General features: G+C 42.5%; 1 protein-coding gene across 1 annotated transcript in view; it reads left to right on the top strand.

Annotated features, from left to right (window-relative positions):
- Nucleotides 1–515: 515 nt before the first annotated feature.
- The window catches only part of LOC117356680 (gametocyte-specific factor 1-like), a 58780-nt gene continuing 46904 nt past the window's right edge, over nt 516–12391 (top strand). Inside the window, exons 1-2 of the mRNA XM_033936222.1 lie at nt 516–617; nt 7100–7226. Coding sequence (XP_033792113.1) covers nt 525–617; nt 7100–7226 — 220 coding nt within the window. The 5' untranslated portion in view covers nt 516–524. The remainder of the gene's footprint in view (nt 618–7099; nt 7227–12391) is intronic.

The raw sequence follows: 12391 nt of genomic DNA, 5'->3' as shown, positions 1-12391 counted from the left end.
TGGGATACCCATGTGGGATCCCTACGAGGGTCAAGATAAGGAAATTGGGTCATTAGGGCATAGACAGGGGGTGGGTAAGCAGAGTGGGCAGACTTGATGGGCTGTAGCCCTTTTCTGCCGTCATCTTCTATGTTTCTATGTCTGTTAGATTTACTTATATTTACATGTTTAATGTACATCCATAGCATAATGATAGCATTATCACCTGTTTAGTGCAGAATTATAAGCCAATTTTAAGGGAAAAAACTGATTTTGGTGGTGCTTATATTCATTGGCTTTGAGTGACCCCAGGATTGCCTTTGTTCCAACACTTCAATTAGTAAAATTTCTCTAACTTTAGTTTTTCTGGACAACCCTATTTCGGGGAAATGGTTAATGCATTTAATTTCACCCTATTAAGGATGCATATCAGGTTGAATATTTCCACTACCTTTTGTGTGTTGGATATAGTCCAAATATGCTATTAGAATATCTTTTTACACTGATCTGCCATCTTGTTTTGCTTTCAGTGTCCAGTAGACACCATGGAGCCTGAGTCACTGGTTCAGTGCCCTTATGACAAAAATCATCAGATTCGACCCAGTAGACTACCTTATCATTTGGTAAAATGCAAAGAGGTAAGTGTAGACTGGAAACAGAAGAGCTTCCTGATCTCTTGAGATCAGTCCTAGCATATGTTTCTTGTCAGAGCTTACCTGATTCTCTTCACAATAAGATCATCCAAGTAAATACAGCAAATTGCCCTAAATTTCAGTACAAATGCTACATTTTGAAAGCAAACCAGACTAAACAAAATGCAATAACTTGAGTAAGTTAAGTTTCTTAGCTAATGTAAACTATAGTAAACAAAAAAGAAAATCAAATGATTTAGCTTGTTGTAAAGGCATGAATTCATTCTGTTAATGCAGTAGTTCTCCTTTAGTTCAACTGTTGTGGAGTCCTTGGAATTTTGTTAAATATACTATGGTGGCCTTAAGAGTGAAGTTATATATGTAGAAGGGCATTTTCCATGGGACACCTAAGTCTAATTTGGAAGTTTTGGAAAAAACATCCTGAAATCCAGTAGAGAAAATGTTCATTTTCAAAACACCCAGATGTCTATATTTTATTATTGAAAATTACCTATGTAGATGTTTTGGTCCTTAGCAAGTGTATCTTTTTTGGCCATTTTCAAAAATAAAAACGTCCACATGAAAATGCACAAGAGCAAGTTTTGTAGACTTACCCAACTACCTTGTCTGATCACGTTAGGGGAATCCCCACCAGCTGAGCTGTTTTTGGGGATTCCTGCCTGCTCAGCTGAAGGGGATTCCCCCTGCCAGGATCAGCTGAACTGGCAGGGAGATTCTGTCCCTCACTCCAATCCCCTCCAAATAAAAACAGAGTTGCCGAGCCTTACACCCCTCCCCCCCAACATTTCTGGACTCTTCCCCAGACATCCCCCATATCCCTGGACCCCTACTTCAACATCCCCATACCTTCAGATGACGAAATCGGGAAGCCCACTCCCTCCTGCCTATAGGGCCACTTGCTCAGAATGATGGGCCTTTCCCCCTCCCAATGCATTTTGGGATGCAGTGGGAGGGGGCTAAGACCCCGATTGACTCAAAATCACGATGCTGGGGGTGGGATATGTGTGTGTGCAGGGATGTTGGGTGGAGGGGGTGTAGGACTAGGCGCCTTTTTTTTATTTGGTTAGTTTAGAAGTGTTCTGGAGGGGGAATCAGTGACTGGGAGGGAGGGAGGAATCTCTCTGCCAGATCAGCTGATCCTGGCAGGGGGAATCCCCATCAGCTGAGCAAGCAGGAATCCCTGAAACTGGCTCAGCTGATGGGGATTTACCTGCAGTGATTAGCTCTCAATGTACTGCTTTTCTCTCATCTTTGGGTGGCGGGAGGGGATCAGTGAACATTGGAGAAGTAAGGGGGGATCATGCCTTAATCCCTCCAGTGGTCATCTGGTCGGTTTTGGCATGTATGAAGCACTTAGATGCAACTAAAACAGGTTTAACTGCAGGTGTCTAAGTTCCGTGTAGGATGTCCTGGGAAAGCATTGATTATCGCTGCAGCACGTCCAGGTCTAAGCCTACCCAATGTAATGTAATTTATTTCTTGTATACCGCTACATCCGTTAGGTTCTAAGCGGTTTTAAGAAAATATACATTTAAAATTGAAAGTAAGAAGTAAGAAAGGTGCTTAATAAATTCCCTTACTGTCCCGAAGGCTCACAATCTAACTAAAGCACCTGAAAGTTGATAAAGAAGTGAAAAATAAAGAAGAAGATTAATGTTAAACATTTTAACTAGACAGCATTGATCTGAATAGTACTTTGGTAGTGGAAGAGAGGAGAAAAAAGGAATAGATGTAAAAGGGAGAACCGTTGGAAAATAGAATTTTGGAGAGAATTTAAATGAAGGAGATATAACATAATAAAGGCAGAATTAAAAACAATAGATAAGATTAAAGAAATTCATAATATTACAAGGAAAATAAAGTAAAAATGAAAAATAATGTCTTTAAACACAGTTTCAGCGTTATTGATGAATTTGGAGCAAGCAAGCGGTGTTGAAAGATCATGTACGCTGGTGCCGTCGTTGCATATTTTAAAGTAATCTGCCTTGATATCTAACACCATCCCTGTTATGCGTGAGATTTCTATTTTGCACAGTATCGGATTAAATGGATCCTTTTATTTACACCGCACCTTCTCTCTCCCCGGCCTCCCTCACTCTGGTAGTGTTTGATGTCCACCTATAACATACTTCTCAACATGTCCCTTTGAGCTCTGGATGCACAGCGACCTAGAAGTGCTTCTGTACGCCCAGAAAGTCAGTTTTGATTATTGGCCCTTTGGATGTCCTACTTGGGCTGGTTTTTGGATGTTTCAAAGTTTTGATTATGAACTTCATGGTCTACTATTGGTTGGTTTTCTATTAACTTCAGTTGTTAGTAACTTGGTCTTACAAGAACATAAAGAGTTGCCATACTGGGATGTACTATATAGGTCCATCAAGCCCACTATCTTGTTTCCAACAATGGCCAACTCAGGTCACAAGTACCAGGCAAGATCCCAAGGAATAGAACAGATTTTATGCTGCTTATCCTAGAATAAGCAGTGGATTTCCACAAGCTATCTCAATAATGGCTTGTGGACTTTTGTTTTAGAAAATTATCCAAACATTTTTAAACCCTGATAATCGCTTTCACCACATTCTCCAGCAACAAATTCCAGAGCTGGATAACAAGTTGAGTGAAGAAATTTTTTCTACAGTTTGTTCCACATATATTACTTAGTAGCTTCATCACATGCCCCCTAGTCCTTGTATTTTTGGAGAGAGTAAACAAGCAATTCACATCTACCCTTTCCACTCCACTTAGTATTTTATAGAACTCTCTCTATATTCCCTGAGAAGAACGGTAAAAAAGAAACTTAGTGCAGCAGCTGCAAAGGTCAAAAATATATATATCAGGCATGGATGTTATTCAAAAATATCATCCTAGAAGCCCATGTATGTTTTTTAAAAAAGGAAGACCAAACGGCAGTCGGCGTGGTTAATGAGTGAGGTAAAGGAAGCTATTAGAGCTAAAAGAGAATGCTTTAGATCAGGGGTCCAACCTGCAGCCCGAGGGTTGCATGCAGCCCTGTGAAGTATTTTGTGCGGCCCCGGTCGAGGGCGATGCAGTGTTTTCCTCTGCTGCCCCCGGGTGTTTACCGTCTTGCCGGCTCCCTTCTCTGTCTTGCACTAGCGTTTGTGCATATTGCCTCATCTCACTGCTAAATCTTAAAATTTTGGCTAAATTATTAGCTGATCGTTTATCAGTCTACTTACCTTGTTTAATTCATCCAGATCAAGTTGGATTCATCCGGGGGCAACAGTCATTCTTAAATGTCTGTAGGGCAATCATTGGAATGGCTCATGTTCAGTCCCGCCATATTCCAGCATTGATGGTCAGTTTAGATACGGCCTGAGCCTTCGATCAGGTGGATTGGCATTATCTTTTTGTGGTACTAGAATTTATGGGAATGCAGGGCTGGTTTTTGCGGGCCCTTCAGACCCTTTATGCTTCCCCATTAGCGCGACTATTAGTCAATGACAGCTATACTAAATCTTTTTCTCTTGGCCGCGGTACACGACAGGGGTGCCCATTCTTGCTTTATTTAGAGCCCCTTTTATGGACCATTAGGAAGAATCCTGACATTACTGGAACTGCTGTTTCTGCATTTGCTATAAAAGTAATGGCATTTGTAGATGACTTGCTGTTCACATTGACAAATCTGCAATCGTCTCTGTCACATTTATTGCACGCTTTAGATGAGTTTAAATTTTATTTGGGGTTTACCTTAAATAGGCAGAAATCTCTGGTGCTGGCCCTCCCGACCTCATTACAAGAAACCTGGGAGGGTGATTTTCCTTTCTCCTGGGCCCTTGACTTGTTTAAATACTTGGGGGTTATTCTTCCCAGAGACCTTTCTTTATTGTATGCTAAAAACTTTGATAATCTGTTGTGTGTGTCTCTTAATCTGTTGAGAATATGGGCAGCATTCCCTTTATCAATCTCGGGTAGGGTGGCACTGTATAATATGGTCCTTTTCCCCTGTTGGCTATACCGTTTTCAAGTTTTACCTCTTTTGCTTGTTAGACACCAGGAATTGAAATTAATTGCAGCGATTCAAAAGTTTTGTGGGGAGGACAGAGGGCACGGCTACCCTATGCTTGCTCTTGCATGCTGCAGGAAAAAGGTGGCTATGGATTGTTAAATATTCGTTGGTATGCATTTGCCTGTCAAATGCGCCATATCAATGACAGGTTTAGAGGCACTTCCTTTTTCTCTGATACCCAAATGGAAATTTCACTATTGCTTCCCTACCATTTCAGTTACATGCTTCATGTAAATGCTCAGGCCTTATGTAAGTCTCGTGCCACCTATCCCATTTTTCAGCCAGCTTGATGGACTAGGCTTTGGGTGTGCCGTGCTCTTCATCTGTCTTCTGGGGTTTCTCCTTACTTGCCTATTCAGGGAAATGGAGACTTTTTGCCAGTTCTTCATTGTCAGCCTCAACGATCCTGGAAGACCAAGGGTTTGCAATTTATTTTTCAATTGTTTACAGACAAGGGAGAGTTATTTACTTTTGCTCAATTGAAAAGATTATACCATTTACCACCCTCTGATGTATTTCATTACTTTCAGGTTAAGCATTATATACATTCTCAACATATTACAGAGAACAGTAGGAAGGCGCTCTCGGAAATATTTAGCCTCTCAGCACAGGTAGCAATTCATTTACGATTTCACCATGTTAGGTTGCTGGACTGCCAGACAGGACTAAACTTTGATATATTGACGGATCTGTGGTCCACTGACTTACGCTGCACTATTACAGCTTTTCACCTATGTAAAGCATTGAAGAAGCCATTGAAACTTACCTTCCACATCACTCATTGGGAACTTCAACAAAAATTCTTACTGCGACTTTATGTATCTCCTACTTGAGCGTTTAGGATGCAGATTAGCCCTACACACTGTTGTCTGAAATGCGCATCACCATACGCTTCTTTGGGACACTAGTTTTGGCATTGTCCATTGGTGTCTGCCTTTTGGAGATCCTTGGGTAGCTAAGTCTCTTGCATCTGGAACCGGAATTGGATTCCTACTCCACAGATGCTATTTGGTTGCTATCGGCGGGCCTTGACTCCAACATGTAATATGACCGCATTTGTGGATCGAGCGATTCTGATGGGCAAGAAGGCTATACTTTTGGCCTCGATGACCTCGGATGGTCCTTCAGTAGCCCAATTGCGATTTCTATTTATTACTCAAGCATCGTTGGAATGTCGTGGACAGCAGGACCTGGAAACTGCAAAAGGGCGCAGATTTTGTGCTATTTTGGGAACCATTTTGGTCTGATCTTACACTTCATGCTCGCAGTAGAATTTTGAACTCTTGAGTCATTGGTTTTGGAGCTATCTTTTTGTATATCAGGATTGATGATGTATACTGGGGGGGGGGGATTTTATTTGTTTGCTGATTGCTTTGTACTGTACTGTTGATATGGCAGTGGTTCTATTATTCTTGAAAAATTTAATAAAAATCATTTAAACATAAATATTGATGAGCCCATTTTACTACCATTTTAATATTAATGACCTCGTTGTGCTACATTTTCACAGCAGAGTCGGATACTGCTAGGAAGCTCGGAAAAGGCCGTTCTGATACTAGCTGGTAAAATACTGGCACACTAAACCGGCTAGAACTAGTTTAGCAACCATCGTTAAGAGCACGGTAAGTTTTGAGAATCCTCTTCAGGGAGAAGCAGATGGATAATCTTCAAAGTGACAATGCAGTATAATTTTATGGAAAGAGAAGAAGAACCTCAGAATCACTTGTACTGATGTACAATTCCAGAGTTGGAAAAAATGAGCCACAATGGGCTATGAATGCAAATATTTTAAGTGGGGTGGCCTTATCAAAATTCTGTCTGTAAAGAAATATCTTGTTTGCAGTATTCTGCAGCAGCTGTTTTCTACCCTTCACACAACTACACAGTCTCACTTCAAATATTGTCTACAAGCTTCCTCATTTGATTGAATAAAAGAAAGCTTCTCAAAATAGAGTTGCTGTTTCCACCTCCCCACATCCCAACTGATTCATCTTTTTGCACCATACACATCACTTGAATCTGTAGCCAGGAAAAACACGTTAAAAATCGATGGGCCACTGTCGCAGCCGTTATTATAGCGATTTCAAAAAGGCGAGTCATTCTCCAAAAAATGCGTAAGCAAATGAGGTTGGCGGAGGGTAGTGAAGGTTTGCTAAATTTGCATGTGCCCATCGCTGGTGATAGCGATAGGCACATGCACAGAATAAACGAATAAAAAAAAAAATATTGAAGTTTGGCAGGAGGGATGCTCACTCCCTCCCATCGCCAAAGTCAAGCAAACCTCCCTTCCCCCTAGGAGTGGGAGAGATGCCCTCTCCCTCCTGTTGCCAAGCAACGCACCTCATGACATCTCCCTGGTAGCAGGAGACATGCCCACTCCTGCCACCATGTGACACCCCCCTTAATCCTTTATTTTTTTTTTTGCTGTGTCTTCCTCCAGAGCAACCCACAGAAAGCAAAGATGCTGGCAACCTGTCCTTACAATGCCCGTCACAGAGTTCCAAAACAGGAATTAAAGCTTCACATTAGTACCTGTACTGACAGAAGTGACCCTGTGCTCTTTGAAGGTAGGACAACACTCTGGAATTCAATAAATTAATAAATAGTTCTGGGTGAGCTAAGACCTTACTTTCTAGATGATCGTGGTTTTCATATAAGGTTTTAAAATCCCTTTCTCTAAAACCTGTTTGTATATATAAGACACTGAATACAAATTAATAGTTTCATCTGTGTGTGTCCTGGTGTTTGTCTATGTTCTTTCTGGCAAACTTTAGTCTGGTCTTAGAGAGCAAATCATCTTTCCCTTAAAAATTTAGTCTTCTCAGAAAAACTGAACTAAAACTGACAAACTGAAGTGTGACTTTGGGAGTGTTTGCGTTATTAAATCCTGCATACATAAAATAAGGACACTTAGCAACAGACTGACATTTGACAACTAGAATCAGCCCAGCAAAATGGTGACATAGTTGGAAGTAATTTATACAGGCCCAACTGGCATTTCCCATGAGCTGCATGTAGCTTCCGCATTTAAACTACAGCTCTTTAAACACTACTAGCTATAGCCAACATGGGCCTGAAGGGGAACAAGATGGAGTCTCTTGCAACTTCCCCTGCTCCCAGAAAAAAAGTTGTTTGGAAGCAGAATCATTCTTGTGTTTAAATCAACTGGCTCTGCAGAAATTTTAGCCACTCAAAGAGAAGCTTCTTTCTACTCCAATTCAAACATCTCTTGTTGTACCACGGATCTCGATTCTTGTACATTCAGAAGCTAAGCTCTCAAAGGGGCATCACCCCCCAGCACAAAAGTTGGAGAGTAATGAAAGATTAGGTTCTTACCTCTGCTAATCTTCTTTCTTGTAAATCTCCTCTGTAGTCTGAATGGTAGAGTGTTGTGCATCTTATGCAACCAAATTCTGTAGGATTCTCAAATCAAACTCTAACCCCTCATCCTGTGGTCATCTCCTGTGACACTCCCCTTGAAGGTCAGTCAGTATTCAAGCCAGGTAGGTCTATAGTAGAGACAGGAAACAAAAGAAGAGAGAGAGAGAGGGAGTACGTGGAACTCCCTACTGCATAATCAATTCTGCTCATGTTAATAAATTCAAAATAGCAAAACATAGCATAAACATTCAACTTGAACATGAAACAATTTGGAACATCAAGAGGACCTCCTCTAAAGAATCGCGCCTCATCAAGGCTGAGCACTCAAAATCCATGCCGAAAAACCAAAGTGCTGTAGGTCTCCAGAAGCACTGGACCATGACCGAGAAGACTGCTAGGGAGAAGCATCTTGATCTTTCTATCCCACTGACGACCGACAAGATTCGCAAACTATGGACGACAAGGCCAATCTGGGATGTGTCGCTATCCGGCGGATGACCCGACCAACTGGAGGCTAGGGAAGGGACACATAAAGGAGCTCGTGAGCTGGCCAGGGCCAAACCAAGACATTCAGCCCTAAGTGTCTGCGCTCTGTTCATTGACTGAAGAAGCGCCTGACCCTCTAGTTCTCTGATGACACCATAAAATCCACTTGGGGCCGACCTCAGCGCTGTACGATCAGACAGAAATGCTGTCCACAAGATTCTCCTGGGTCCAGGACTTGTCGACTGAAGAAGTCAGTTGACTCCCGTCAATGCACCACCGAGAAAGACAGAAGACTAACTATGCCCAGCGAAACAACATGCAAGCCTTAACGAATTATATATGCCACCGCTCTGGTGTTGTCTGAGAACACTCGCATCGATGTTCCTTCCAGAGTGGGCTGGAAGCGAGTAACACCAGGTGAATTGCCTGAATCTCCAAATGATTGATTGACCAACACCACTCATGAGAAGACCACTATCCCTGAATGGAGCAGTCCCCGCAGTGATTGCTCCAACCCAACAGGCTGGGATCTGTCATAAGAGGTAACCACTCTAAGATCCGAAGAAACTGGCCCTGGCAGAGAGCCTTTCCCTGAAGCCACTAGCGCAGACTTCTGCAACTGGTTCCGTCCAGGTAAGCGGCATCTGAAAGGGATGACATTGTAGAGACCACCAAAAGAGGAGGGACTCCTATAGAGGGCATATGTGTGCACTGGCCCAGGGGACCACCTTCAAGAAGGCTGCCATGGACCACAGCACCTGCAGATAATGCCAGGGTGTGGAAGCTGGAAGGTTCAGGAGATCTCTGATCAGCTGCTGAAGTTTCAAACTGCGTGGCTCGGGAAGAAACACACTACCCTGCCGGGTGTCGAAGAGAAGCCCCAGTACTCCAAGGTCTGAGACTGGCTCTTTTTGAAGTTGACAATCCAACCCAAGCTCTGAAGCAGAGAGACCACAGTCTCCAACATAAGGGCACACTTGTGTCGAGACGGAGCCCGTATCAACCAGACATCCAAGGATGGATGGACCTGGACACACTGCCTGTGGAGAAAAACTGGTACAAGTTCCATCATCTAGGTGAAAGTGCCGGGGAGCTGTTGTGAGCCCAAAGGGAAAAGCCATGGATTGGATATGCTATCACAGAACATGGAAATGCAGAAATCTGTGATGCTCCAGAAATACTGGAATATGGAGGAAAGCCTCCATAAGATCCAAGGACGCTAGAAGTCCCCAGAAGAGACAGCAGCAATGACCTGTGTGCACGATTTCCATTCTGAAATAAGGAATTTGCAGGAAGCAAGTGACTGACTGGAGATCTAGAATGGCTTTCAGTCCTCTGAGCCATACTTTGCAATGATGAAGCATAAAGAGTATCTCTAGTGCTCAGATGTCCAAGAGATGTTGCAAAGTAGTGTAGACCATGGACTCATTTTCTGACCGACCTGCCAGCAAGTCCAGAAACAAATCCAGAGGCAGGCAAAAGAAATCTATCTTATGCCCCTCTCAAATGATGTTCAGCACCCATTTATCCTAGGACATGTGAGTCCATTCCTGGCAAAACTGAGCAAAGCAGAGGGCTATTTAGGAGCAGTAGCTGCCCAGGATCTGGATGTCTGAGGATGGTTAGAATTGGAAGTATTGTCACATGGAACCCTATTCCTAGGAATATCTCTGGGAGGAAGAGCCCAAGGATCTCTGATGAAAATGGCGGGAGGGGAGAAAATTACTACCGGCCCCTCAAAGTCTGGCAAGACCTGTTTACACCGGCCATGATCCACCAAAGTTTCTCAGTGAAGCAGCAGTCAAGCTCTGTGGGACTGCATCCTTTCCTCTGACAGAGGACCACTGCAAAGGGGTCTCAAGTCACTCAATCCACCAAAAAGATGAACATTAAGTGAAAAAAAATAAGAAAAAGATGCAGAGTAAATCACAAGACTTCTGCATAGATTGCTTGTAGAAATTGAAACTGAAGATGGCTCTAACTCTCACTCTGAGGGGGAGAAGCATGTGCTCAGAAAAGGGTTTGGATTTCTGTAACTCCCAGATTGCGGGATGGGATTGACCACCCAGCGTACTAAATCTGGAAGGGACATAACAGAATTAGATTTGGAAAAGGACTTGGTGAAAGTGGTAAACAGACCAAGACAAATACAAGTAGAAAACAAAAATCTCGATTAATAGTTACTGTGATGAGATGCCACCTTTTGAAAAGTGGATTTTTTATTTTTGCTCTGTAGAGAAAGAAATGTCTTGATTCTCTTTTGATGCTCTGTTCTTGTATTTTCAATGTAATTTTTTGTCAAGGTATTTTGTTTCTAATCTATCATCCTTTTTTCCTAGATTTTTCCTAGATTTCTCATAGCATTCCATAAACATAGGAGAGAATCACATGCATTGTTTAATTTTCTATCTGCTCAAGGTTGTAAGAGCAAGAAATTCTTTGAACATACACTAGCATTTCAGGCTGCTTTTTATGACAGGGAATTTAGGCCACTGTTGCGTTGTGCTTGCTTTTACAAGCACTTTAGAACTCAATTGAAAACTCATCTTTTTTCAAAATATTTAGCGAACTAATTGAAATCATCTTTAAGTTATGTTATTTTTAATCTTTTGTTTACCGCATTGAACTTACGGATATGCGGTTTATAAGTAGGATATCATGGTATGTTATGTTCTTTGTTGTAACCGAAGATTCTTTTAATATAGATTGTCCAGTCATGTGAAAAAATTAGGACACCCCATGAAATAGCCAATCTATTGATCAAATTGGGAAGAATTTCGGAAGACTGGAGTGTAGCGAATGTTACGCCGATCTTCAAGAAAGGTTCAAGGGGAGATCCTGGAAACTACAGACCAGTGAGTCTGACCTCGGTACCCGGAAAGATGGTACAGGCGCTGATAAAAGACCACATCATTGATCACTCTGATGGACATGATCTAATGAGGACCAGCCAGCACGGCTTCAGCAAAGGAAGATCTTGCTGCACTTCTTCGAGGGAGTAAACAGGCAAATAGACAAGGGTGACTCAGTCGACATTGTATATTTGGATTTTCAGAAGGTATTTGACAAGGTTCCGCATGAACGACTACTTCGGAAAATTGCGAGCCATGGAATTGAGGGTGAAATGGACAATACTCTGACTGGAAAAACGTCACGAGTAAAGTGCTGCAGGGTTCAGTGCTTGGACCTGTGCTCTTCAACATATTTATAAACAACCTGGAAATTGTTACGACAAGTGAGGTGATTAAATTTATAGATGATACGAAATTATTCAGAGTAGTGAAGACGTAGGGGAATTGCGAAAACCTGCAACGTGACATAAACACACTCGAGAAATGGGCCACGACATGGCAAATGAGGTTTAACGTGGATAAGTGTAAGGTGATGCATGTTGGTAACAAAAATCTTATACATGCCTACATGATATCCGGTGCGGTACTTGGAGAGACCTCCAAGAAAAGAGACTTGGGAGTACTGGTCGACAAGTCGATAAAGCCGTCTGCGCATTATGTTGCAGGGGCAGCGAAAAGGGCAAACAAAATGCTAGGAATGATTAAGAAGGGGATCACGAACAGATCAGAGAAGGTTATCATGCCACTGTACCGGGCCATGGTACGCCTTCACCTGGAATACTGCGTCCAACACTGGTTCCCCATACATGAAGAAGGATATACAACTACTTGAAAGGGTCCAGAGAAGAGTGACTAAAATGATTAAGGGGCTGGAGGAGTTGCCATACAGTGAGAGATTAGAGAAACTGGGCCTGTTCTCCCTTGAAAAGAGGAGACTGAGAGGGGACATGATCGAAACATTCAAGATAATGAAGGGAATAGACTTAGTACAGGGCTGTCCAACCTGCGGCCCA

This window comes from Geotrypetes seraphini, chromosome 3, assembly GCF_902459505.1.
Source record: "Geotrypetes seraphini chromosome 3, aGeoSer1.1, whole genome shotgun sequence".
In the NCBI taxonomy this organism is placed as follows: Eukaryota; Metazoa; Chordata; class Amphibia; order Gymnophiona; family Dermophiidae; genus Geotrypetes; species Geotrypetes seraphini.
Note: the sequence above shows the minus strand (reverse complement) of the source record. Positions and strands in the feature narration are given on the sequence as shown.